The 27,725-nt window shown below is 35.4% G+C and overlaps 3 protein-coding genes across 9 annotated transcripts; 2 read left to right on the plus strand and 1 right to left on the minus strand.

Moving 5' to 3' along the window:
* Positions 1-542: 542 nt before the first annotated feature.
* On the plus strand, positions 543-2,831 carry LOC117154688 (putative gamma-glutamylcyclotransferase CG2811). Of its 3 annotated transcripts, XM_033329895.2 has the most exons (5): positions 543-700; positions 1,539-1,727; positions 2,126-2,275; positions 2,489-2,610; positions 2,688-2,831. In XM_033329895.2, exons 1-5 carry the CDS (start codon positions 587-589, stop codon positions 2,722-2,724), a joined length of 612 nt encoding a protein of 203 aa, XP_033185786.1. In that variant the 5' UTR covers positions 543-586; the 3' UTR covers positions 2,725-2,831. The 3 variants fall into 3 exon arrangements, with proteins under 3 accessions (XP_033185786.1, XP_033185785.1, XP_033185787.1); XM_033329894.2 differs by having other exon boundaries at positions 2,489-2,831; XM_033329896.2 differs by lacking the exon at positions 543-700 and adding an exon at positions 1,045-1,402 and having other exon boundaries at positions 1,481-1,727; positions 2,489-2,831.
* A 410-nt stretch (positions 2,832-3,241) lies between these two features.
* LOC117154687 (protein CDV3 homolog) lies at positions 3,242-8,007 on the minus strand. Its single transcript, XM_033329893.2, has 4 exons — positions 7,883-8,007; positions 7,247-7,793; positions 6,307-6,725; positions 3,242-6,203 (listed from the first exon to the last, which is right to left on the minus strand). The coding sequence occupies exons 2-4, from the start codon at positions 7,418-7,420 to the stop codon at positions 6,065-6,067; spliced, it is 732 nt and encodes a 243-aa protein (XP_033185784.1). The 5' UTR covers positions 7,421-7,793; positions 7,883-8,007; the 3' UTR covers positions 3,242-6,064.
* A 637-nt stretch (positions 8,008-8,644) lies between these two features.
* On the plus strand, positions 8,645-27,609 carry Pdk (pyruvate dehydrogenase kinase). Of its 5 annotated transcripts, none has more exons than XM_033330113.2 (8): positions 8,645-8,998; positions 22,494-22,701; positions 22,858-23,060; positions 23,462-23,626; positions 23,928-24,103; positions 24,684-24,908; positions 24,992-25,215; positions 25,717-27,609. In XM_033330113.2, exons 1-7 carry the CDS (start codon positions 8,896-8,898, stop codon positions 25,178-25,180), a joined length of 1,269 nt encoding a protein of 422 aa, XP_033186004.1. In that variant the 5' UTR covers positions 8,645-8,895; the 3' UTR covers positions 25,181-25,215; positions 25,717-27,609. The 5 variants fall into 5 exon arrangements, with proteins under 5 accessions (XP_033186004.1, XP_076478973.1, XP_076478975.1 ...); XM_076622858.1 differs by having other exon boundaries at positions 8,646-8,998; positions 22,876-23,060; XM_076622859.1 differs by lacking the exon at positions 8,645-8,998 and adding an exon at positions 20,571-21,670.
* The last annotated feature ends 116 nt before the right edge of the window (positions 27,610-27,725 follow it).

Raw genomic sequence — 27,725 nt, forward strand, 5'->3', positions numbered from 1 at the left:
AATCGTTTTCGTTTTTACTACTACGCAATTATTGTTCCATAAGTTGGTAACAAATGTCTAAAATAATTTAATTATAAAATATTCAATAGTAATAAATTAATTCATCAAATTTATGTATCAATAATTTATAATAACGAGGTGTCGTTGATATAACTAAAAATTGTAACACCATTTTCAATAGTCTTTGAAAGTGATTAATTGTTCTAACACGAATAAAATTACTATATTTCTAAAGTGTCGCTTATTTTTTTTTATTCGTAATAATAAGCAACAACGGAAGTTCCAGAGACTCATATTTAGCAAATTAATCAAACGATATGGTGTTATTTTTCTTCAGATATAATAATTACGACGACAATGAGTAAAAATATTTTGTCAATCGAAACTTATCGGAAAAGGGTACAAAGATTGTAGAAGAAAAAATGAAGTGGAATTAATCGTAAGGAAAAATGAAATGGCGTGATCCGTGTCGCACGAAAGCTCTTATCGCTTCAACTTTTAACCTCTTATGCGACAGCGAGATCAGGGTTGTACGCACTATACTCTTGGTGGAATCACTAGTTTTGCCGTGTTGCAGTTTGCAACAATGTTATTTCATATCGCTGCCGCAGCAATGCTAACGAACATCGCGGTTATGGACATCTACTCGTTCCATGAACTGCCGACTAACATTGTGGACATGCAATTACTATCGGACGAGGTAAAACCTAGAAAATTTAACATTTTTTGAAATTCCTCTATCATAATCAGTTTACATTATTTGGCCATTTCTATTGTTCTTTATATTGACAAGTTTAATACTGTCCACAATTTATTACATAAACATATATTGCTAAGTAAATGAATGTAACATACAACGAATGGAAGGAAAAAGACTAAACGGTTTTGTTGAAGCAACAATCATATTTAATTTAGAAAGCAGTGCGTAATGTTCCAGCCATACCTTTTATTTATTTTTTTACACAAACGAATGCAGGAAGTGCAGTGAAGTCGATGACAATATCAGTATCCGGAAACAAGTGAGCACGAATGACCTCTAGTGTGTGTCGAAACATGCGTAACATTGTCGAGTGTGACACCGTAATTAGTTTTTGATATATTTCTCATAATTGTTGGTTTTGATTTTATTTGAATATACGGAACTGCTTCGTGAAAACTAATGCTTTGTGGTGAACACTGTCGGGTAGCGAAAACAACTTGTTCTCTTCGAGAAAGAAACGAAACGATTCGAGTCTCGTTTGCCATAACCAATAATTTTAGCACATACTAGTAGCTCCATCTATTGGAAAACGCGTAGCCCATTGTTATCGACAGTGAAGTTAAATTGTTAGTGGACTTTATCTACTAGCGCCATCTCTTTGAAAAGCGTTGAAACTGTTTGTACATCATTATCGACAGCGAAGTAAATTATTGGAATTTAGAAAAAACTGTTTTTAAACTTGCATTTTGAAGTTAAAATGAAAAATTATTTTCCGCACAGTATATTCATATAATTACAATACGATTGAAAGTTCAAAATGTATGAACACTTGTTCAAGAGTCCTCTACACCGTATCTTCGTATACGGGACACTAAAGCGAGGAGAACCCAACCACAATTTGATCCAAGATGTTGCAAATGGATACGCAAAGTTCTTGGGACTTGGAAGAACCGTTGTTCCGTATCCGCTAATAATTGCCACTCATTATAATATACCATTTTTGTTGAAGAAACCTGGCTTTGGTCACGTGAGTATTGCATGAGTTCGATATTATCAACTTAGATAATGTTATTGTCCAACTAGTTTCGCCGAATTGTTTATAAACGGCAACGTCTACCGCCCGTTGTCATAGGCACAGTTTTTTCGCAAAGAACATTATTATTTATCAAATTTATATTAGATCGAATGAAATATCTCTTATTTGTGAGTTACTAAATTCATTCATTAAACTGAGTTTGTATTTTGTTGTCCTAGCATTAGTGTTGTTACTAACTTGAGGCTGTGCTTTGAATTTTAATATCTGTTATTAAACAATTAACATTAATTGTCAATGTTTGATGTTTGAATTAAGCTTGTAAGTTACTTTAAATGAAAAATTACATGTAAAATTAATTCACCTACCTTTTTCTATTTCCTTATAAACAGCATGTATTTGGTGAAGTATACGATGTCGACACGAAAATGTTAAAAAAGTTAGACGAACTAGAAGAACATCCAACGTTTTACGAACGATCAGAGGAAGATTTGTTGATTGCTCCAGAAGGCAAGGCCAAATCGAGCGATAATTTTGAAGAGGTAGATATTGTTTCTTCTCAACTATTATTCATGTTCAAAATTAACATCCTATTACTTCTTTTTAAATAAAAAGTCTAAAGGAAAACAAAGGAAATATATGTATCTCTTTTACTATAATTTAAAAACACAAAAGGCTAAAGTATGCTGCACCAATTAATATACGCAATTGTTATTAAATTAATCTGCTCAATTTATTATCAAACTTGTTCTCAGATCAGTACCTTGACAAAGGTCTGGATATATTTTTTACCAAGGTTCAGGGCGTCCTTGTTGGAGAATCCCATGTACAGCTCGTACAGCAACGAGGGAAGTCACGGACTCAAATATTGCGAAAAGTATGCTCGCGATCCCTCGTACAATCACAGAAGCGAAGTTCAGTGATAGTTCATCCCCAAAATATATTTGTTTCCAGCGAGGAGAGTACAGTAAGGCCGGAAGACCTACTCTGATCAAGCTGTTTTGCATAATATGTTGTTAACCCCATCATCGCATGAACGCTTCAACTTCATGTTTGTTAATCGTGATAGTTAATAAAAGATTTTTCGTCGAATGAAAACCATTGAAATTTAATCCTCTGCAGTCTAATATGTCTTTTTACCATCAACAAGCAAGTTTCCTACTCAATCTTTTTTTTTCTTCGACATTTAAGACTCTAGAGGTTTAAATATTATCTCTCGTTAATTTCCATCGCAACGAGTTAACAAGCGCTATGTTCTCTCGCATAAAGTGAACCGACCGTTGAAAAAACATTTTGACAGTACATATAACAATGAAAAGTGTCTCCATAAATACCTATGTACAATCTCGAAAATATATCTTGTAATATATAATTACTATTTGCAAAAAACAGTTTTCCTTTTCTCTCCTTTTTTTTTTTTTTATTATTCATTCCACAAAATCGGGCACGAGTATTGCGAGTTTCGTTAAAGATGTGTATATAATGAGAAATGAAACGAGAACAAGAAATATCATCGGAAACAAAGTTTCGTATATGTCAACTCTCTGGTTTCCTTCATTATTTATTATATCAAGTTCATTATTCGCCACTCTCTTTCTTTCGCGCACTCTTTCACTTCCTCTGTCATTCTATCGATTTCTCTCTGTTAACAGTCGCGATAAAATTATTTCAACTATTCTGTAACAAAAGGCAGGCGAAGTCCACGTTGCCCTGACAACGACGTCGTCGTCGGGCGACTTCATCTTTTTTCTCTCTCTCGACATTCGATTTTACTATTTTTACTGCATTAATAGACCACCAACCCTCACACTTTTTTCCAAAATTAGCCAAGACCTTTATTCTTGACTGTTTTGTCTGAATCGATTGATAAATCAGGGTTGATAATCTTTAACACAATACGAAGTTGGTCGATCAGTTCGTTGATATTGAAAAAGCCAAACAATAGACAATTTTTTACAATTATTTGATACTAATATATATACAGGAGCTCATGATAATATTTGAATACTCATAGAAACCTTTTATACGTACATTATGTGTATTATATGAAATACTTTAAAATTTCATTAGCACTGTAATAAGATTCAATTATCATCATTAAATTGCAATTTGTATATATAATATGTATTTTGCCATATCTAATTATATGGAAATATTTGGAACAAATGTGGAACATAAAAGCTAATACACATTTAGTACAAGTATATATTTCGTAGAAATCACAAGAATATTTAAACAGACAATTATTTATTATATTAGTGGGAATTTTTAATATGTATTATACATATGTTCAAATTTATTATTCATGATATATGAAACATATATCTGCAGTATATATCTTGTAACTTCTATATACAACTTCATATCAGTTTTAAATCTTACTGATATAATCATGACAATCGTGTCTTATGCTTATAAAATTTCGAAATGATTTATGTAACACATACTATATATGTATAAAAGTTTTCTATACTAAGTGTCTAAGTACTTTCACGAGTCACTGCATCTAATTTCGCGTTTACAAATGTTTTCTTATACCAATATGAAGGAATAATTACTTACATGGTTCGATTTATTAAACGAACAAACTGATCGACTCAACTGAACAAACAACTTTAGACTCTCGCATATGGAATTTGCGTACTTCTACGTGGAAATGCCCGTGAAAAGTGCTTTCGATCCTCGAGATAGAACGACTGTGACGGTCGATCGCGCGAACAGAAAACTAACGATCGCAACCACACTCATTTTGAGCATGCACTTATTTCTTTTTTCGTTTTTTTCACATGTTCTGAACCAGTCGCGAGATCACCGACACATCATTGATGGTTCGCGAAATTAAAATGCTTAAGGCAGTACTTATAAGTTGTCCTAGGAAATTTATTATAAATAATCACATCCTTTTTTTTTCTTCTTATAGTTCACTATACAAGGCTCCATTTCTTTCTTTTCTGCAATTCTGTGTGTATGGCTCACTTACTCCATTTTGCTTCTTCGAGTTAGATTTTTCTCTTCTATTTGTTTCTCATTTTTTGTTCACCACCAAAAAATAACAGCGCTAGCACCCCGAATTCCTGATATCACACAGGAGAAACTCTACAACTTCTTCTCTTTCTCTTTCCGTACAACCTCTCCCCTGTTTTCATTTCTTTTTCGCAAAAGAAGTCCCTAAATCAACAAAACTAATTAAACAAGTATCAACAAAAGCGTACATACGTCTCCTGTTATTTTATATTGTATGTTCGTTCACGCATGCGTGTCTCTTCTTTCTGTATGACTTCTGCATATGTTTTGAGTTTCCACAAATTAAACTTATCCGATTTCATTATACTTTGCGTATATGTTCTCTCTGTTTTCTTTCCTTCGTACAATTCTTTTGTATCGACATGTATAGCAGTATTTCTGCACCGTTCCAAAGCCCAGCCCCGGAGTTCAATTATTTCCATGTAATTATTATGTATACATATTTATCCACATATATCTTAATTCATCTAAACTTTTGTGTTCGTTGACGTACGTTACCGTTGAGCGAAACTATTACTCGAAAAGACAGAGCCCGATTAGGACTAATCGACTTTCCTTCTTTATGCAATGCACACGTAATAATATAATATAGTCCTTCCTGCGTTAAAACGATGTCACGTTCGACTATCCAAGTGTTTTTAATCTATAATTTCCGAGACGTTTCGAAGGTGATCGACTGACTAACGCGAATGCAAGCACGCTAAATGAAAACAGCAGCACCGTGTAAAAATACAGCGACCACATGAGTGTCTTACGTGATTAATCGCGAAGTTCAACACCTTTTTGCGCTACGAGAGTTCTATCTCGATTTCCGGTTTGTTATGCAAACTCGCGACTTTTCTCCACTGCCCCCATCATCTCTTCATAAAGATCTTTCATCTTTCTAGTATGTAAATTAAAAAATTAAATATAAAACTGATGCTAAATGTGTATATATGTGTGTTTTGAGCATGTTCTCTTCGTATGAAAAAATAAACGTTCGCTTTTCTTTACGAAATTCATCGTAAGCACGAATCACGTTTTCGCGAAAGAAATGGTACATCCGGTTTCACGATAGCAGGCGGGATCTCCTATCGAACGAAATAGGATTTTTTTTCTTTTCCTGGTTTTGTTTTTTTAATCAACGTCTGGCTTTTCGAAAGCTAGAGCACGGTACGTGAATCGATCATGCATCCTACTCGTATGCGTTCCGTTGTGTGTTCTATATCCTAGAAAACATATTTAATAGCGTAACTGGGCCACGAAACGGAGAGAGGCGATGACGTAATAATGATTGTGTTTGTCGTTCGATCAAATCAGAGATGATTTCAGCTTTGATCTTGAGATAGGGCACCATATTTGTTACCCAGAGAGAGCTTCGGCGCTTGAGCTTGCGCATCCTGTACGCTATATGATCTACTTCCCCCTCGATTACGCACTTCTTCAAACGTACCTTCGTCTCGTTTCCTAAAATAAAATTATTTATTTGTTATATACACGTACTGTCTTTCTCCCTGCAAATTCTTCCTTTTTTTATTTTAAAATAATCAAAAGTACTCGTGATACATACCGTCTGCCCCATGGTCCACTGGGTTCGTTGCTTTGCTGCTGCTTGGAGTTCAATGTTGGGAAATATTCTTCACTATGTATGTCTGGCGCAATATTTTTTGCTCGTTGTCTAGGACTAGCAGCTACTGTTTGGATATTCCTTAAATGTGGAGGCTTATAACTACTTCCTGAAGTAACAGGTGGTGGAGGTGGTGGTGCTGTTTCTGGTGCTGGTTCTGGTTGTGGAGGGAGCTCTGGCTTTTTCCAGGGTCCTGAATGTTTGGTACCACCTTCACCTGACTCTCCATCCGAGCTAATGTCTCCTGTACCTTTTTCATCATCAGATTCTGCATCTATGGATTCGTTCATTGTCAGGTTTCCAATCTTCAAGCCAGTATAGTCTTTTTTCTCTTCTTCAAACTCTCTCCACTCATCTTCATCCTAAAGTAATATATTTTAAACATACAAAATAATACAAAAATTTCTCCACATAATTTATAATATATTATGAAAGAATCCTATAGAAGCGTTTTATCCAGGTTCACATTACAAAAAAAAAAAAAAAGACATATCGACAATCCATCGTATAAAAGCTTTTTACTCCAAAATACCACATTTTCGTTCAAAGTAGCATCAATCGCGCACGATAATAATCCCAGAACAGCTGGTTTGTTTCAGTAAGTTTACAAAGGGAAATATCCGTAGCCGCGTAACAATTCAATTATGTAACAAACAATCTGCTCGTCGGACAACGAGGCAACGCGAATCATGTTAGATTGGGAGGATCCAAGTAAGCAGATTAGTTTCAGTAATAGTAAGAATGACGTTTGCAAGAACAAATATGGCAGCGACCTATGGCACCGTATTCGGCACTTTCGCGTGTGACTGTTCACAATTCGAGGATCGAAAGTTCAACGAAAAATGAAGGACAAGATACACATGCGGAATGGACGAATGTTCACCTCGGTTTGTTGAGTTTCTTCCCCCTCCGGGTTCACTGGTTTGTCTTTTGATTTCTTCCCCAACCGTTTGCCCGTTTCTTCCAATTTCTTTGCTATCTCCTCTGTAGTTGTGAATTTCTTCCCCTTCGCTTTTTTGCGATCTTTTTTCGCAAAGAAATCATCCAAATCAGCCATGCTGCGATGACTTACGCGGTGCACGCGTGATTATTCGTCGGACAAGTTTTTTTCACAGAAACACGAGGGACAGCCTCAGCACGAAATGATCGGAGGCACCGCTGCTGCTGTCCACATGGGCTTGTCTTGGCCGGAAGTCAGGCAATCACTTCGAAGTCAATAGAGTTTCCAAATACGGACTCAACTTTTCCAAGAGTCGATTTACACCGTAAAAAATACGCAAAGAAATCATAGAAATCGATAATATAACCTTTTAACGCTGTATATTGTTTTAATTTCGTAAAATACCGAGAAATACTTTTCTCAACGATGAATATGTGGCGCTGATTGTCTAGCAGAAGACCAACACAAAAAAATCCAAGGGTTACCTAACCTAGAAACGTGGTCGTGTATTTCAAAATTATCGCATCATTCGAGTTATTCAGTAAAACACAGAAACAGTTGGCATGATAGATTACTTACGAATTAAAACTGGGACGTGAGAAATCGTAGAAAGGAGTAATATGTACTAAAAATGTAACTTATATACAGGTTAATTGATCCACGGTTAATGTATACGACGTGCACCGTTGGCGGCGCCACGTGATCTATTTCGCCACTTCCGGAATACGAAATGACGCTTCAACTCGGATAATTACCTAGGTGAACAAAAAGAGAATCCCGCATGGTAATACCGTATTTAAACAAAGTGCGAAAAAATCATTTGTCTGATTAAGCAGATTATATGTTATATAATTGTTACGTATAAATGTTTAAGAAAAAATGAAGCAGAATGAATCTCTACATTTTTAAAAAAGTATACCTTAGAATGTTTTCATTCAATGAGTTTTTCATTCAATGAGCTTAATACAAATTCTTCAACTTCTATTCACAGACGTGTTATTCTATTCGGAAATATTAATCGTATATCTACTCACGCTTTTATTTACGTAAATCTTTATTATTGACCTCACATCACACGCTGAAATTGTATCTTTTGTCTAATAATCTTTATCAATTTTTCATTTCTTATCATTGATTTTGCCAAAGGTGTATTATTATAAAATTCGTTACGTAAGAAATTTTTCGTGACCGAAAAATCACGAAATAAAGAAAACGACAAAGGAGAAGGATATTTTGAATGTGGCGCCTCGGGCAGCCCCACTTTTCTCCACCTCATAGGAGTCATGTAAGGGGTACGCAGTCGCGCGATCGGGAACGAACATATAGAGGATCCCTTTCTTGAAACGACAGTAATCGTGTCTAGTCTTGCCACGAACCATTGCGGTCGGAGGTGTCTCCTATCCTCGTACCGGCGTACTACTCAAAGAAGCCTCGCTGTTCAACCTGCCTGCGGTAGATTGTGACAGTATTCCCGTGACTTTTAAACGACAGCAAAAAATTCTCAGAACAAGCTTTCGAATTTCGAGAGAAAAAAGTCGAAGGAAAACCAAGTCGACTGCTCATTAAGTTCATGTGTTACGACGTACGACGAGATGAAGCTCACGCAAAAGTGTTTCGGGAACATCAGCAAGATGCTGGATTTTTACTCGCAATTCAACCCCTCGCCGCTTTCGATAAAACAGTTCATCGATTTCGGTGAGTGTGAGGAGCTCGCTTTATTGGCAACTTTACACACCTCATCCAATTCTGAGCCTCAAGTGTCGAGAGACGTAGTAGACTGTATCTCCTTTTACCTACACCTCGCTTTTTGTTTTCGTTTTCTCGTGTCGTTGTTTAGTTAGAAGGGACGAGAATGGAATCGATCGAACAACGACCTCGATAGAGCACGGGATATCATCTTCAGGGTCGCTTCGGTAAAATCTTGTAACGATCTCGGGGCATCGTCCCCATAGCTAGTTTATATTCTCAGTCAACAGCGACGATTGAATGCCAGCGATGGCGTTACTGCACCTTTTGTTTTCGTGGCTTGATGCAAACCAAAAATTAAGTACAAAAACTGATACTTTCGCGAATAGGCCATTTCTGTTTAGTTGCGACTAATAATTCAGCCGCGTCATTTAAATTATACCTGATCGATGCTCTTATAGCAAAGTATAGAATTGAAAATGTGACATGATGTAATAGTCATACGAGTAAACAAAGTAGTCATCGCAACGTAAATTCGTCCCCTGTTCGATCAACAACCTTGACGATTAGGTTTTGAGTTAGTTACGGCGCTGAATGATCGATTACTTAAAGAGTAATGTCAAGTACGTATATCTTACTACAAGATTACTGCGTGTAATCTTCCCAAATTTGTTTTTTTTTTCATATAAAATTGAATCAAAAATATTAATACTTTTGATATCAGATATCTAAAGGTCGGTAAGAAAATAGGGCTCGAAATTGTTACACAAAATCGAGATTTTTCAGTAGAGAAGCCATTTACAATCCATATTTACGCATTTCCGTCACAGCAATCTAACGAGTACCACGAATTTCTAAAAATAAAATAAATTGGAGCTTCCATCGCGAAAGATTCGAGGAAAATCGCACGCTTGAAATTTCGAAAGAAATTCAGACATTAAGATGATGTTACATTCTCGGCTTTCCTTTTATCGATCCCCAAATGTCACTGCACTCGTGCAAATGTCAGATTCGTAACAGTTTTCTTAATCTCAGCGCGCCTAATATCTTCGATTCTTGAATTATTCGGCATCTTTGATTAGTTGATGCGATATCGATTTCAGCACAGTGAATCCAATATCGTAATCATTTGGTCACCGAGGTCGCATTAAACTGAGATTAGCCCATAAAATCGTACGAATTTAAGCTTGCATCATTTATTAGTGAGATTACTAAAAAAATTATGAGTTTGAGAAATGAAAAAATTATCAATTACTCTTCCATTTATACCTCTATATAAGATATGAAATCACTTGTTTTAAATTTTATATGTCTGGCTTAATGGAAAAGAAGATTCGGATAGAACAGATTTTCTTAGAAACTACCACATAAATTTGTAAACATAAGATTCTTGGTAAAATATAATGTCGAAGGTTAAAATTTAAGTAATATCATGGTTTATTATGGTTAAGGATCTGTTTAATATGAACGAGTAATACACAATGGACTTCTGTTCACAAGACTCATAATAATTTATCAATAATCTATGAGATCGGAATTATTGTAAAATCGATGCGAGAATCGACTGGAGAGTCGTTTTAGACCAAACCAAGAGACCAAAACAGAAACGCTCCTTTATAAGGATTATTTAGAATAAAGATGTGATATAATCGTTTTAAAACCCGAAATTAATACTGTAACATTTCCATTCCTGTTATATTTCCAACCCAAAAGTTATATTTTACAAAGAATAAATAAACAAGAAAAGAAATGAAAACTTCCAAACGTCGTCGCAAACAAATTCGTCTCCATTTGCCAGCGTTTATTTTCAGAATAAAAACCTTTCTCAACAATAACAAACTCAATGGTCACTGCATTCTTTCCTCATTTCGTTAACATTGTATTTATATATTTATATATATATATATATTTCGTCTGTCGATTAACTTTGTTGTCGAACTGTCAGACGTGCCAGACATCACAGAGTTGAGCGTGCCTCGTATTTCAACATTACGCTATTGTCTGTTCTTGTTAATGAGTCGACAACTGTACAGTCACCATATTCATATGTATGTCAACACAATGACAAAAAGTGCGATCTACACGAATTGAGGAACTCGTATCGAGAAATAAACTTTCATTTTAAACTAACTAAACATTTTAGACAATATTATCGATATAAACAATGATTTATATTGCAAAATATATTTAATTAACCGTCGAATGAAAATATTTCTAGAAAAGCAACTATTGTTACGAGATCCGTAACTTTTTAAGAAGTTGCCGGATTTTTCCTTGACATTGCTGATACATTCTGACGCTCGCTGCGGTACCATCGTCATCACAAACGTTTTGGTTTGTTTAAAATTAGTAACGACGCTTGATTTTCAAAACAGAGATCAGGACTCAAGCGGTTTCACGCGGCGAGCAATTTAGCTACATTATTATCAAGAATTCTATGCAGCGTTTTGTTTGTTAAGTTGATTACGCGGCTGATAAATAATGCCAATGGCACGAGTCACGAGGCGCAATAACATCCTGTTTCGCTTTTTATCCGCACTGTCTACAGTCTGGAATTAACGGATATGAATTCGTTGTTTTTTCATTCGCATATTCAGTCACGCGCCTGCTCGTATCTATCGTTTTCTGATGAAAATAAGTTTGGCCAATATCGAATAAAAATTAAACCCTGACTCGCTGATAACGGGAATCTTCAGTCAGAATAAATATTGTCGCGGTGTTTGCCTTTTGAGTGTTGCGCTAAGATCAGACCTTGGCGAATCTGGTTCACATAGATCGCTTTAACTCTACTGTATAGCAAAGTGGTACTCTAAACAGAGGTACTTTCTGTCAGAGTGTCTTCTTTCACGTGGAAGCTGCTTAAGCCGCTTTTCAGGACGTGGCAAACAATTTATGGGTCTTTTGATCCATGAATAACGCGTTGTAATTCCTCAAATTATCATCAATGGCACGAACAAACTAGTTATTGTGCTTGTATTTCGCATTTTGTACACTATTCGCAAACGACAACTATAACTATATATATATATCATTCATATATATATATATATAATATATATAAATATATATATATATATTTGAATTTATTCAAGATGTGCAAATTAATGAACGAATTAATAACAAATTGCATTTATACAAAATTAAAAAGAGGATAACAAATTGCATTTATACAAAATTAAAAAGAGGATAACAAATTGCATTTATACAAAATTAAAAAAGAGGGTAAAGCATAGTATCTTGATGATTTCGTAACGTGTCTACGCTGTAGATCGTCAATTGTGGATTTTGAACAGGTTGCATTCTACGAAAAGTCAAAGTTGACCAATTAACTTGGAAAAGGCAATTCTTACATCGAATTCGGCCACTGTCAATGGTTTCTGGTGACTTTCACGAAAATAGAGTAACGTATACATTGGTAGTACGAATGGAACGCTGGAATTCTGCCACTTTTTCACGTCATTCGATCAACGTGGGCGCGAAAACCTTTGGAATTTGAACTTTCAATACATTCCGCTTTAAATTCGCGCCAGCGCAATTTTCACGTAGACCAACCCTGTTACTATTTTTTACCCGGAAATTGTTCGTAATTCCATACAAATTTCCTGAAAGCTTGTCATTATAATTGTTTACACGTTGAAAGATATAATAACTCTTGTAAATAAGCGATGAAGCTATGAAATTTTGCCAACAGTTAAGGATATATCTGGTATTATTATGAAATGTGCAACAAGATGCAAAGATATATATTTAGTTACTTAATAATATGAAATTGATTATCGAACTTGGAAATTACTTATCGTCTCTTTCTTCTGTCGACTTTATTCGATGCCGAAGTTTTTAATTTAACAATAGGGTCATGCTCTTTGTTTCAAACTTGAGAATATGCCACGAAGAAAGTTTGCGAGAGCTTGAGGGCTTCGTCAATCTTCCATCTGCATATCGTATCGTTTTTCACCAGCAATTTTAAGTAATTTTTCATTTTCTTCATATCTTTGTTTCAATTTTACTGTGTTTAAAATAATTAAGGTAACATGTTGCGGCAAAAGCTGTTGGATGATCATAGATATAGAAATACAAAAACCTAACGAAAACTGCGTGTATTTAAACGACCCAGTTTGCAATTGACGTAAGTAAAAATAAGGTTGCAAGCGGAGTGTTAAGTCGTGGTCTCTGAAAATCGACTTTCTAGAAATTATTTGTAATTTTAATCACACTCTTATTTTCTGTCCACTATTTGCCTGCTGCTACCATTTGTACTCTTGAGTAAATAATAATGTAGACCCATTAACGATATGGTGCAAAAGAGAATACACAATTTTTCGGCTGTGAGGAAGAAATTTAATAAATATTACTACTATTATTCTTGACTAAATAATGGACCGAAATAAGGATACATTTTAAAATATACAACGACGTGTAAAAGATTTTTACCGCGAGTTTAAGTCGTAACATATAAAATATTCGTTCTCGTTGGTATCTATTCTTTTTCCTTTGGTAAATTTTCAAGCTGAGAATTTTCTCTTTCATAATATAGCTCTTTTGTTTATTCATATAAGCGTGCATAAACGCATTCCTTTTAGGATTCTGTAAAGTGAGAGTTATTAAAAATTCAACATTTCCTACGTTACCACTTGATATTTGCCTTTCTATCGATCTTTTTGTTCTGTAGAACAGCAATGGTTAAACGTTATGAACGCCAAACACGTAGCAAGAATTTCTGTTATCGACGGCCTCCATCTAGAGCAATAACAAGTTGCTTCGATTTCATAATATTTTCAATTTATTCGTCGTGCTTTTGGTTACTTTCACTCGAATCGAGACGTTGATTGCCCAACGTTGTAAATTCGCGGTATTCCTTTCTTGTTGTTAATTGCCCGTAAAATAAATTGACATTAATTCGACATTTACCAAGCGTTATCTAATTCATTTAGCGAACGTGTTTTCTGTATGTATGCAGCCGGCGTAAGTCACGGGATGCGCGTTGCCCTATGAAGCGCGTGTATCTACGTGCCTACTGTTGCACATTGAGATTGAAACTTTTAAAACTAAACAGCTGCTTCCTCTGACCGATCATAGATGCTCGTCGACCGTTCTAGAACTACCTATGGGACAGTGCTTAACACGTACAACACGTACAGTAAAGAAATACCGATAGCCGATGAGTAACAATTGTTTTCCTACCAACAATAGTATTTTTCTCGTTGATTTGCTGAATAATTTACTTCCAATTCGTTGAAATTAAGCTAATAAATTCCTCGGTAATTGTTTCTTTGCTAACAGGAAAATATGAGTTACGTAGGACGTTACTGAGATGTAAAATTAGGAGACAAGAATACATTGAATGAAAATATTAAAAACTTTTTGAATTAAATATATCAAATTAAGTAATAATGTAATTAAAAAATTTTCCTTTCAACATATCGCAATTGAAATCCATTTTTTTTGTTTCTTCTTTTTGACCAATATTTTACATTCGCAAGAATTAAAATGGACTTGACGGAAATTAATTTGTCATTATTAAATATCAACGTTACAAGTTCAATTGTATTGCTGTAGTAATTTCTCGTTAATAAGCGACTCGATCAACAGGTTAAATTCAAGTTGCGAATGTGTTCACGTTAGATTGCTGGTAAATATCGTGAGTTGAAGTAGACAATTGTCTTGAAACGAGCGGAAAATTACGAGACACTTGTTAATTTACATACAATGGTGAACCATTGCACTCACAATTCCCATATGGGAGATGCATCGCTCGAAAAAATGATTAGAATGCTTCCAGTTCCAATGCTCCAAGTTCTCCGCGGGAGGAGTAACTGGGACTGCAGTCTGGCCGAGTTTTTACTCCGAGACTGGTTTGCACTGGTAAAAGTATCGTTCATCCATTCCTTGAAATCCGACTATTAAACGGACGTCTAGCCTTGAGAAAATAGGTGTTTTCTCTCTTCCGGACTACTTAGAAACATCCATCAATTTCAATTTCAAATTATTACTTGAAAAAAAAAAAATATAAAAGTAATAGAAGATATATTTCTATGCAACCTTATATGACAGAAATGTATTTCCACATACATACAATGAAAAGAATACGGAGAGATTTTTTTTATTTATTTTCCGACGATAAGACAAACTTTCTCTGTTGTTACCAAACAACGATTTATCCATTATGCTTATATAATCCCTCGACACGTGGATTGTTTACACGTAAGTATCAGATATCATGGCATGTTACAACGTGACGCAACGCGTAATTGGCAATTAAAATTTTTTCGATAAATTTTTATTTCGCTTGGAGTTATCAGCAGGCATGAAATACTCGGCGATATTTTGCGAAAAGAAGCGACGCAACCTTTGGTATTCGAGAACATGACAACGATATAGGCTTTGCGAGTTCCACATTAAGCGACCGTTCAAGCTGTCGACTTTCGTAGAACCATCGAAATCAGTTTTGTCGATCGTCCTAAAAATATTTCGTAACACGTGATTTTCCAGATGAAAAAGAAACCTGTACGTTTCTATTTTCCCTGCGATAGTTTGAGCAACTCGAGGGAATTATCAAATATTCTTGAAGGTCTTTGTCGATGAGATTTCGGTAACCATCGATGGTCAAGTTCATCGGGATTAACATATGCATTGGGATGGATAAGATAGCTTTCTCGTAGGCCACTTTTTATCATGTTTCCACTTTCATTATCATCGAGAAAATGTTCCTTACACTCTCGCGTGTACATAAATCGGACGCTACTTCGCGTCCTCCAATTTTATTAATGCGTCGCCGTTATACGATACTGGCCTATAACGTCCGCCGGAAATAAATCTATTTTTACGAAAGTACCTACCTCGTTCGATTCGTGAAGTAAACTAGACCGGAATAAAGCATCTACTGTCACGGAATCAGAATAAATAAACAAGTGACTAAATCTGATTTCAAATAATAAAATAATGAAGCAACGTCCTAAATCGAATGTACGGATGTATTTATAAACAGGCTTCGCGTATATTTGTTAAATCCGGCGTAATGTGACTCTTGGGATATCTTGAAAGTCGAGGATCAAGATAATTGGAAGAAGATTAGAACGAAAATGAGAACTTCGAGTCGCCGGAGGAAATTGATTTAAAATAGCACAAACAGTCGAGATATGACGTAGATACTGTTTCTGAAGCCAGTTAACAAGTTTATAATGGTAGTTGTTTCTTTGAATTGAAAAAGCTTGCGTCTTTTAATTCTAATGCTCGATCCCCACAGGATCGATCGATTGATGTGTATACATATATTCGTTGTCGTCGTTTGAACCTCGACCTCCTGGTCGCAAAGTCATTTTCCACTTCGTCACATCGAGTTTTCCAATAAAAGCGAGAACGTTTAATTTCATCTTTCTCGTGTTACATAAGGCGTGTGTGTAGTGTTAACATCAGAGTTAATGCTGTTAATCAACAATAATTACGTTCTCGAAGCGTGTTCAGCAGCACGTTGCAAGCTCGTTTTCTATCTTATGTAACGTTTCCTGTTCAGTTTTATCCTGTGGACATTAAACGGCCAATTATCTGAAATGAAACGAGTTTTCTACCATAACTACAATGACTCACGAAATTATTCGAAAACGGATAAAAAGATTCCATGAATATATTATGTGTACATAAGTTATGCGAAAAATAACCGCAGTATCATGATTAGACGACGAGTTTGTAAGCAAATTTATATTTCAGTGAAATTTTAATACTTTCGGTATTTTATCTATTTTTGTATAATTAGTAATTTACTGCACTTTTCGGATACAATACTCAGTATAAGTTCAATAATATTACAACAGTCTATAAAATATGCAAAAAATATATTATATCAATATTTTTGTACACTATTCGTATCCTATCAGTAAAGTTCTTGAAACAAATCTGAAACTATACGTGGAAAATATAAGATATTTAATGAAGTTATTTTTAATTAAATATATTACACATACACCTGTAGACTGACTATTTTTACCGATATAATTATGACAGTCGCGTCTCAATACGGTAAATCCGAAGCGTTCGAATGACTTGGTGAATTAGAGTGCATGTGCAAATTCGTTCTCCGCGGAAATGGAAATATCGGTCCGCAGATAGATAACGGGTGGAGAAAATCGTTTCTATCTTCGTTTGTAGGCTGAATGATTTACAGCGATTCAATTCATGTTCCTCGGATGAAGGGCGTCAGTGCGATTGGTTTGAAAGCTGGCTCTTTTCATCGGGAATGTCTGTTTCTCGATATCCCGTTGCTTCGTTCTGATACTCGGAAAAACAATGAACGAATGTAAATAAAATTATTAGAAAGGCGGATCGATGCGTACGAGTCTGGACAGAGAGACTTTGTAGCAACGTGTTATATTGAAACATGGCCACGATGCGTCATCATTTACGTTTATCGTTGCCTGTATCACATACTGCGTTATTGCTTCTGTGTAAAAGTCATACACATGTATATATGCTCTTTTGTAAATGTCAATGTAACTTTTATATTATATCTCTAACGCTAAAAGCCTTTAAAGATTATCTGAAAATTGGAAAATTAGTTAGTACGCTATATCATATCTTCTTTTTGGTTTTTAGCAAATAGAGATACTCTTTAAAAAAAGTAAACACTCGCGCGATCGATTTTTATAGGTAGTCAATAAAATAATTAATATCACAGTAAATCAATAGACAGATTCATTTTTCTAATAATAATCGTAGAAAATTGGCAAATGTAATTAGAGATACAGAAAAGACACGGGACGATGCGAGATATTAAGTTCTGGAGGGAATACTCGTGTGTCTAGCCTGGTACATCGGGATCTACTTCATTGGAATTAAAATAGGAGAACCTTATCGATAGAAGATAGATATTAATAGCATTTCTTATGAAAATGCGTATCGTTATGATAAGGATGTAGTTAAAGAAATAGTATACAAATAATGATTTATTTTATCTAAATATCGTAACGAATACTAAATATAAACTGTGCATGAAATATGTCTCTGCAAAATATGTGCTGCGTACGTTTTCAACACTTTACTGTGTACATCCTTATATTTCTGGAATCTTAACTTTTTCATAAATGAATAAACATCCATAGTTTATGAATCGAGGACAGAGCTTGATATACTTTTAAAACGAGCGTTGTATCATCTGGTAATCATGAGGTAAAAAATTATAGAAATACTTTCGCGCAATATTTCCGTATTCGATAAAGCAATGCGGTTCTATTAAAAGAAACGATAATTGAATATAATCCTTTTAATTCTCGCAGAGCTCCGTGAAATAAAAGACTCCTTTGGAAGCTTGAGAATCCATCGCACTCTCATTTGATCAAAGCTACTAATTACGCGATTTACTCCAGGCGACTGGGTTAAGCTTCATTCGCTTCTTCGTTATCTGTTCTTCAATTCGCTAAAGATTCTCAATGATACGGCGCATATGGGTCAAGCTGTTCGCTGTCGAACAGAAGTTAATTCACTTTTCACTCAAGGAAGAATTGTGTCACGTGCATTCGATTATGGCATACTGTTCGTTAAGAACTTAACAAATGGTCGTATTTCATTCTTTTTTTATCGTTTGTCGAAGTTTATTACGGCCTGTTACATGAATGTGCTTGCAGTCTACTGATTAGGTTTGCTCCTTGAACGGTAACTTATTCGATAGGTTTCATTTATGAATTAGCTACCAAGGAAAGAGAATCGATCACATTGACATTTGAAATAAGGAACGCCATCAATCGTAGAATCACCATTGTCATTTCTGTATTATGCAGCTGCACTTGTCGTCTTCTTTCCTTTAAAATGTCCGTGCAGGTTCTCAATGATTCGACTGAACTGCTATAGAAAACGTATGACGTTCTCGAATGTACAGAGAACGATCCATTGAGAGACATTGCATGCTTCGCTGCAGTTCGATGCGGTGTCTGACCTTGCGAACAATCGCGATGAACTCCTTGGCAAATCGGCCAATGGACTGTGCACCTCTGTACGCAAGGTGAAGCGCTGTTTCGTTAATGACATGCATAAGAACGACGTACAGAGTCCGTCTGCGAAATATATAATCGCACGAAATATGTAAACAATCTCCATTCTTTCGCGTTGTTGTTCACGTTCTGTTTGCTTTCAAAACATGTCGATCCGATTTCGCAATATTGTATCAATTAGGCACGTTTTTTCTCCTTTGTCTGGGTCGCGTTATCGGCTGAATGAAACTTCCAGCATTCTTTGTTTATCTGGAACTGAACGAGTCTCGAAGAAAGTACTTTTACCAAGCGATTATTTTTTCTAACTACGATTCACGTGTTTTGTCTGACAGAAGGTTTTTTACGATCGTCTGGTTCTTTCCTAATTAATGCGATCTCATATTAAAAAAGAAGAAAACGCGAAAGAGGTTGATAATTGGAAAGTTTTTCAACATCGCAGACACATGAACCGGAAAGAGAAAGATAATATTGTCGAACAAGCGAGTACTTGCAATGTTTGACAATTGTTATTCTTAAAAGACGCAACACATCGTTTCTCGATATTTATGGAAACTCAATTTAAGGAATTTTCTGGGAAAGGCATATAAAACAAAATAATTAACCGAGTAATAAATTGCGTTAAGTTTCGGTTCTAGTTTTTCTTTTAACATTAGCTACTGTTGAATTTATATTCGTTAGATAACGTGGAATATCCTGATATTTATGCAAATTTATATTTATGTAAACGTAATGAACAAGATACAATTTACAAAGAAACCTTTCGTCCTCTGTATGAACGTTATAACTAGCTTACGAGGCTCTTAACAAATTTTATTCCTTTCACGTTTGTAAGATAAATAACAGTTTCATAAAAGTAATGAATGAAAAATTATTTTGTCTGTATATCATAATCCTGCTAATCCCTTTTCGATAATGTTTCTTAATTAATCCACGAAAGCAATAAAACGTAATATTCCTAGTAATTGATTTAAGAATAATCTCTACGAGGTATTGTACAGCTTAAATGTTATTTGATGTTACAATTAAATGATAATGATACTGATATAGATATCGAAAGGGACGATTTTATGGTTCATTCCGCGGATTTTTGCGTGAACAGATAACTCAACGAAAACCAGTTTGTTTTGACCAATTTCGATCATAGAGAACTCTCATAAAAAAATACCCTCTATCTTGTTCAGCCTGCTCGGTGCTGATAAAACCAATAGGTGATTTCACGGCAATTTGTTATCTTGCCAGTATATCAGCTGCTCACCGATCTATCCAATTAGAAAGAAATGCAATTTCCTGTAATGGAAAACCTGACATTTGAAAAATTTCAACAGAAATGCTCTTACTATCGACTAACCTTGCTGATAGTCAAAACTCAGGTTTTAAAATTTGAAGAATTTTTAAAAGGAAAACGGAAAGGAATTATTCAAATACTGGAAGAATTTATCCATATTCTGACATAGAATCTACGAGCATGTGAAAGTATTATAAACCTGGCAAATAACTTATTTCTATTAAATTTTCATTTGTAATAATAGAAATTTCTGGTTAAAATTCTAATATCGTTGACAGATCGAACAATCTTGTGCGCCGATTATGAAACTTACTAGTATACGTGATGTATATATATGCAATCTAGTAAAATCACTCAACGAATACGAGACAAATTTAATCCAATTGAGCAATGAGATCAAGTTATTGTTCGATGGAAATGCGATATCGCCGATGACGTAAATGCTGGTCAAATCCTACCTCTGTTAACCGACCACTACTTTATCACAAATATTTATATTCTTGATCAAACAGGGGAGACAGTAAAACACAATCTCGTCTGTCGGTACACTTTACCGAATGTACAGAGAATTCTTTTATCTATAAAATATTAGATAGAGCACGATACTTTGAATAATTTATGCATTTTTGCATATTACGAAAGAAGACGTGTACCTTCTTATGTGCATATTTGCCCTTTGAAACCCAGAAATATATAAAAATCCACGGTTTATTCATCAGAGTCAATACCTGCAGGAGTAAATGTCAGCCACTTTTAACCGAAAGATACTTTTGGAATCCATTAAAGCCGTTGCTTCGGCTAAACAAATTTACCCAGACGTATCTCAGTCTCTTTCTTCCGTATTCTGAATTACTCTTCGTCAACTCAACGCCATGGTGATTAAGCAGCGCCGCTTTAATTGAAAATTAAATAATTAAACAATTGCGGCTCGGCTGCGAAGAGAAACTCAAGCACAGCCTTATTGTACTTGATGCAATGTATACAATTAGACGTGGAATTAGTATTATCAATACTGATACACATTTATTATTTAGGTTACTAAGTCTACAAGCTACGTAAACAATACGATCGATTGAATGACGTTTCACAGATAATACACGGCGCAATAAGTCGATTTCTTTGAAACAATCGCTATCGATCGACCACTCCTTAAATCGTGTGTAAAGATGTTATTTCTGGTTGTAGTCGAGAATCTCGGTTTTTACCATCACGACTATTATAAACAACCAGTTTGGTTAAAATTATATTCTATCGATCAACCGATAAATCAAATTTTCCAAGAGACGTGCACGTAACTGGAATATGAAAAGCGTCTGTTCCATGGCGATATGAGGCCAACGCCTTGCTAGAATTGATAAAACGTATCAATTTTGCCAGGCTCGTGCCCACACGATCGAAGTAGCAAGGAAACGCATACACGTAAGCAAGTATAATATATGTATGTAGGAAGGTTGATCTACGACCTACTTATAGCTTCCTAAAACTCGATACTACTACAAAATGCTTTTTCCAATGACTCGACCGCATACCTTTCTAATCTATGATAATTTAACACTCTAAATGATTTCCGTTTCACCAATGAAGAATCCATATTACAACCATTTTCACATATTTCGTAAATGCACGAGATTTATCGAAACATACAAGATTAAATGAGAAGAAATAAATTTTCTCTACAAACGCGACGCATTATTTTCTAATCTAAGTTTCTAGACATATATCGATCTTTGTTCCGCCGACGAGGAATCGATGTTTCAATTATTTTTATATGCCACGACAATTTATGATATTTACCGAAATGTCTCGAAACGCAAAAGCAAAAAGAAAGAGAGAAAAATTAACGCGAACTTCTCGACTGACGCAAATAAGACAAACGCATTGCAAGATATCGCGTATCGTCGTTGCCACGAAATAAGCTACGTTTTCCATGAAATTGTTCTTCCTTTCCTATAGAGCAATCGAGCTTACGCAACGAGACTCTGTTTACAGAGTTCATCGTTCCGCCTTTCTTCGATGCATCAAAACAACTCCAAAACGTTTCGTTTTGATAAAGATTTCATACCAAGTCATTATCACGGATTTTTTGTACGATTATCTCTTAGAGCCTGGTCTACCGATCACGAGACAGGCAAACATGGCAATAATAAAATATATTTGCAGAATAATTAAAAAGAAAAAAAAAGCAAAGGAATAAGTGATTCATTATTGAATTTCTAATTATAGAAAATGTTGAACGTTTCAGGTCTAAGTGCCTGTGAGAGGAAGTCTTTTATATTCTTAAGGAAGGAGCTACCTGTCCGATTGGCCAATATTATGAAAGAGATCCATTTGCTACCAGAGAATTTATTGAAAATGCCTAGTATGGGTATAGTTAATAACTTGTATGCCACTTCGTTTGAAGATATCATGCACTTCGAGAAGGTTGAAGTGAACGAGACCACTTTAGACAAGTGAGTCTTCAACGTTAGAAAAATCTCTCGAGGGATTTACTTTCAATTCGTTCGTTACGATATCTCGTATAAAGATAACGCTCTTCGTGTCCAGTTTCGATAAAACAATCAATATTTTCTTTCACGCGGACATAAGTAAAATATGGTTAAATTAAGTTCGCTTCTGCCTTATAGATTCTGTCAGACTTTGGTTAAAATCCGCAACAGACACAAGGATATCGTCGAGACGATGGCGCAGGGTGTGCTGGAATTGAAAGAAGCCCACGACGTTGACGTTCAAACGGAGAATAACATCCAGTATTTCTTGGACAGATTTCTAATGTCACGAATCTCCATTCGTATGCTCATCAATCAACACAGTAAGTTTATCGGTGCATTTCGTGTGAATTATAGAAGAAAGACACGATAGTCACTTTGCGGTTAAACAGGTGAATTTTAATACGACAAAATTGAAAATAATTTAGATTACGTTCGAAGATGAAAATGTCTAAAAAATATCTAATAGGTTGGAGTTTTGCAGATGCCAAAGGTATAATTGTTAAGACGATTTGATCATTTTGAAGGGAGCGAGAAAACATGTGCTTAGTTCTGAAAACGAGTGAAAAGACAATTTAAAACTGCTTCTGTGTAAAAAAAAAAAAAAAAAAAAAAAAGGGAACGTGTCTTGCCATGTTCTTTCCCTGCAATCTTCGTGTATTATCTAACGTACTTGGAGATATTACCGGTATGGTTGTTGAAAGAAGCATATCTTCTGTTGCAGCTCTTCTGTTTGGCAGCGAATTGAATGGGCACAGTACACACGTGGGATCCATAGACCCGTCTTGCGAGATTATCAGCGTTGTGAGAGACGCGTATGACAAAGCGAGATTGCTGTGCGATCAATATTATCTGGCTAGTCCGGAATTGATAGTCCAGCAACATAACGGCAAGTTTGAAAAATGTTGATTGTACTAGAGTATTGCTAGTAAGTAGTATAACATCATCAATTTTTTATAGTAGGTATAGTTTATAGAGTTGCCACAGTGAAACCTTTGAACTTTGCGATCAAAGATGATGTACGTAGAACAGACGAAAGATATATAATAATGAGAAGCTTTCAATGTGGCAATTATTATCGCGTTTTTTATATAGACAGTGACATAGAAAGAACGATAAAAGGAGAATCCTTCTATGAAAGAATTTGTTGTTTTACTGTTCGTTATTTTTTTTTTCTTTTTTCTTTTCAGAGCTGGAACGATGTAGTCAAATTAGAATAGTTTACGTACCGAGCCATTTGTTCCATATGCTGTTCGAACTTTTCAAGAACAGCATGCGAGCTATTATGGAGCATCATAGCTCTAGCGAGGAGTACCCGGCGATAGAAGTGATCGTGTCCCGCGGTGAAGAAGATATTTGCGTCAAAGTACGATTTACGAATCATTTTTCAATTTTGCAAACAATTGTAGCAGTTAGAGCATGTAGTCAGACCGACGCGTGAATTACGATAATCGAATCTATCAATAAACACAGTCTGCGTGGAAATTGAGTCAGACGTTTCGCCAACATTGATATCGAATATCGGTGTGTCAGATATTCGATACGAAACATGCTCGCAATCAGAGCGTGTTAACTATATAGAATATCATCAAAATGTGGAAACAATCGTAAGATCTGGGTGTAAGAAGCGGCGAAGAAAGTAGAAATTCAATTCTTACAATTCCCTTCTATAGTCACAATTTTAAAAAGCAGAATTCGATAATGTAGATCGATCGAAGAAACGAATCGCGAATGAAATGTTGCACTATCGCGATATTAATTCCTAATGGGTTAATTACTTAATTAATTGAAATATATAAAATATCCAAAGTATAGTAGACGTTATATAACGTTTAATAGATAAAACAATTTTCCACCCAGGTTCCAAATTTTTAATTATCTTGGTAAAAATATAAGCTTGCATAAATGTCCGCGGTCTAATTACATTACATGGAAAATTCTTGTAGATGTCTGACAAAGGTGGTGGTATTCCACGCTCGCAAATGGACCATTTGTTCAAGTACATGTACAGTACAGCGCCTAAGCCAACCAGAACCGATGCTCACACCGTTCCACTTGCTGGATACGGCTACGGTCTTCCAGTATCACGATTATACGCTAGATATTTCCACGGTGATCTCGTGCTGCAAAGTTGCGATGGTTATGGTACCGATGCTATTATATACCTTAAGGTAAGGACCGTGTATTGTAATTTCATAACGTGATATAATATTGTCTTGTTCTTCATGTATTGAATCGACGTTCCGATCGACAGGCATTGTCGAACGAAGCCAATGAGCTGTTACCAATCTTCAACAAGACTTCCTCCAAGTTTTATCGAACTCAAGTATCAACTACCGACTGGAGCAGTCATTGCGGTGGTGGAATGGCCACGAGGCAACTACGTATGAGCCACGACCAAGGGCACAAACTCCCACGTGGAAAGGAGATTAGCCATTGCTAGTAAAATTCCTTGTCTATGGACCAAAGAGAGGAGAAGTAAGTATATATACGCAGACTTCGACGTTTGAAGAGCGCGAGAGAAAAATATGACAGGACCATTTTTGTTGATTCTCTGACTTTTGTATCATCCGGAGGTTTAAACCATTGTTACACTGTTGCAAATTTGTATCATTATTATTTATACTTTCATAAGAACTTGTATAAGAGATATTATCATTGAAGAAAAGCGCAAATGCAATTCTGAAATCAAGTGGAAATATAATTTTGATGTGCAATTTATCTTCTATGGAAAACTTCTATGGAAGTTTTTCTAGACAATTTCTTTTCGCGCTTCTCAACTGTGGCTTTCGTTCTTTTCTCGTGTAAATTATTATTATTTATTTATTCTCCTGTAATTTAGAATACAATCACACAACTTGTAGGCGAGCAGTGCGATTTTATTTGCAAAATGTTAAAATGAGTTCACGCATTCTTTCCATCATACTTAAATGTCTACTAAAAACTGATATTTGGTGTCTGCATTACAATCGTTCTTAGTGTTTCAGTGTTTCCTTTTTAACGAGGCGTTCTGCTAATGAGCACTGACATAATCGACGGAACGTCGTGAGACGGAGCAGCTGCTTCTGCTGTAGGTGATTCGGAAGAAGCCTCGCGACTTTCGTGTTACGATTTGTAGAGAAGTAGCACGGATTTACGTAATCCGGTACATATTTTTCACGACAAACTAGGCAAATTAAAAAAAAGAAAACTAGATGACTGGCCGAGCTGCAGTGACGCTATTGCTTCGTCAGGAACGTCAAGTGTCTGATTGCTCGTTGTACAACGCCCACATATCACGACTATCAAAATTCGACTGCACTTCGCGCGTTTCCAATCTTTTTCTATTTTCTTTTATTTTTTTTTTTCAATTCATTGTGCGTTAGTAACGCAAAATGACGAAAATGATTAAATGTATGGGGCACCCAGATACCTGAGAAAGTTCGTTTTTTTAACATTTAATTTCTCCTCGGCTCTGTTACCTCATTACGTGATTTTAATTAGTAAATGAGAAGTTCACAAACGGTTTAGGCAAGAAAATTTGAAATTGTAGAATTTACCTGGGCACCCCATCAAGATCATTTTCTTCTTTTATATCTATAGACACACGTGTTTAATGCTTTTATTGAGCCAGCATTTTAATCATATAATTAGTTTTATTGTATATAACTGCTTTTATTCGAGCGAGAAAATGTGCAAACGTACGTTTGGCTGAACTTCGTGATTGATCGATACGAAAGCGAGGAGGAATTTTCCACTCGTTAGGGGGAATTTTTATAGGAGGGTGCCACAAAACGTGAACTGTGATTTGATGCGTAATTTTAGTTAAATGTAGCTAGGCGAACTTCGAACCTGTTAATGTACGATGTTATCCGCGTCTGTGAATTTTAAACTGTGTAAAGAAACGAAGAGGAAGATCGATAACTTAACGATTCCTTAGACGTGCGAATTTAAATAAAAGAAGACATGCGAGTCGGGACGACTGGCTGAAAAGGATAACGAACGATGATATTGATATCTAACTTCAATTTCAGGAAAGTATTTTGTATACCGTGTAACAAGCAACAGAGAAACTCTTAAGGAGCACTTTCAGGTGTCCCAGTTTTCAATGGAATTTTTATAAGACTAAGCGAAAACAAAGATTTGTACGCGCAATAAATTCCTTTCCTCGCAAACACCGTGAGTTTCGTACGTGTTTCGTTTATATTCTAAGGTATTTTACATGCATTTCGTCATGAACGTGTTAAATTCAGCCAAGAAGGAACTCGAAAAGATTTTAAATGATGCAATATCGTCACGTTCGTGTAGAATCTTCATTGTGAACTGTATATTTTATCCGAAATTATGTAATAAAGACTTCTGTATATGTTTGTAAAGAGCAAAGTACGATAACATTTAATTTCCACAAAGAAACAGGTACAATCTTCATACCTTAGAATACTAAACAATTTTTTAGTCTTTACCCTTCTTAGGATTACTGTAAAGAGACTGCATAATTTGCGTATATGCTGCACGTTTTCTACGATTTATTATCATTTTATTTCTTCAAACGAGAGTGACTATCATAGAGGGAAAGAATTTAAAGAGAATTGCGAGCTATTCCTAAACTCGTTACACTGTCACGCGACAATTATATCCTGTCGAAGGAACGACGTCATTTCTACGAATATGTTTTCTGTGGAATTCGATTCACGAAATGATTTCACAGTGTAGCTGCGAGTATACTCTGTGTGTGTTTCCCCGTGTATATAATTCTAAATTTCTAGAGCACTCGGATTAATATTTGTCTAGAAGACAGTTTCGAGTTATAATTATAGACTGTAGGGGCATTCGCGTGAGTAACGCGAGTGAACACTTGTAAACATTGTTAATAAATATATTACAAGATGAAAATGGATAATGTCATTTTTTCATAGTTTAATATTAAACGATTATGTATGAATGAATTCGGAGAATCTAATTCGGTTTGACATCAATACAGCATACAAGGCTTCGATGGAAATTACTGG

This window comes from Bombus vancouverensis, chromosome 11 (genome assembly GCF_051014615.1).
Source record: "Bombus vancouverensis nearcticus chromosome 11, iyBomVanc1_principal, whole genome shotgun sequence".
NCBI classification, from domain to species: Eukaryota; Metazoa; Arthropoda; class Insecta; order Hymenoptera; family Apidae; genus Bombus; species Bombus vancouverensis.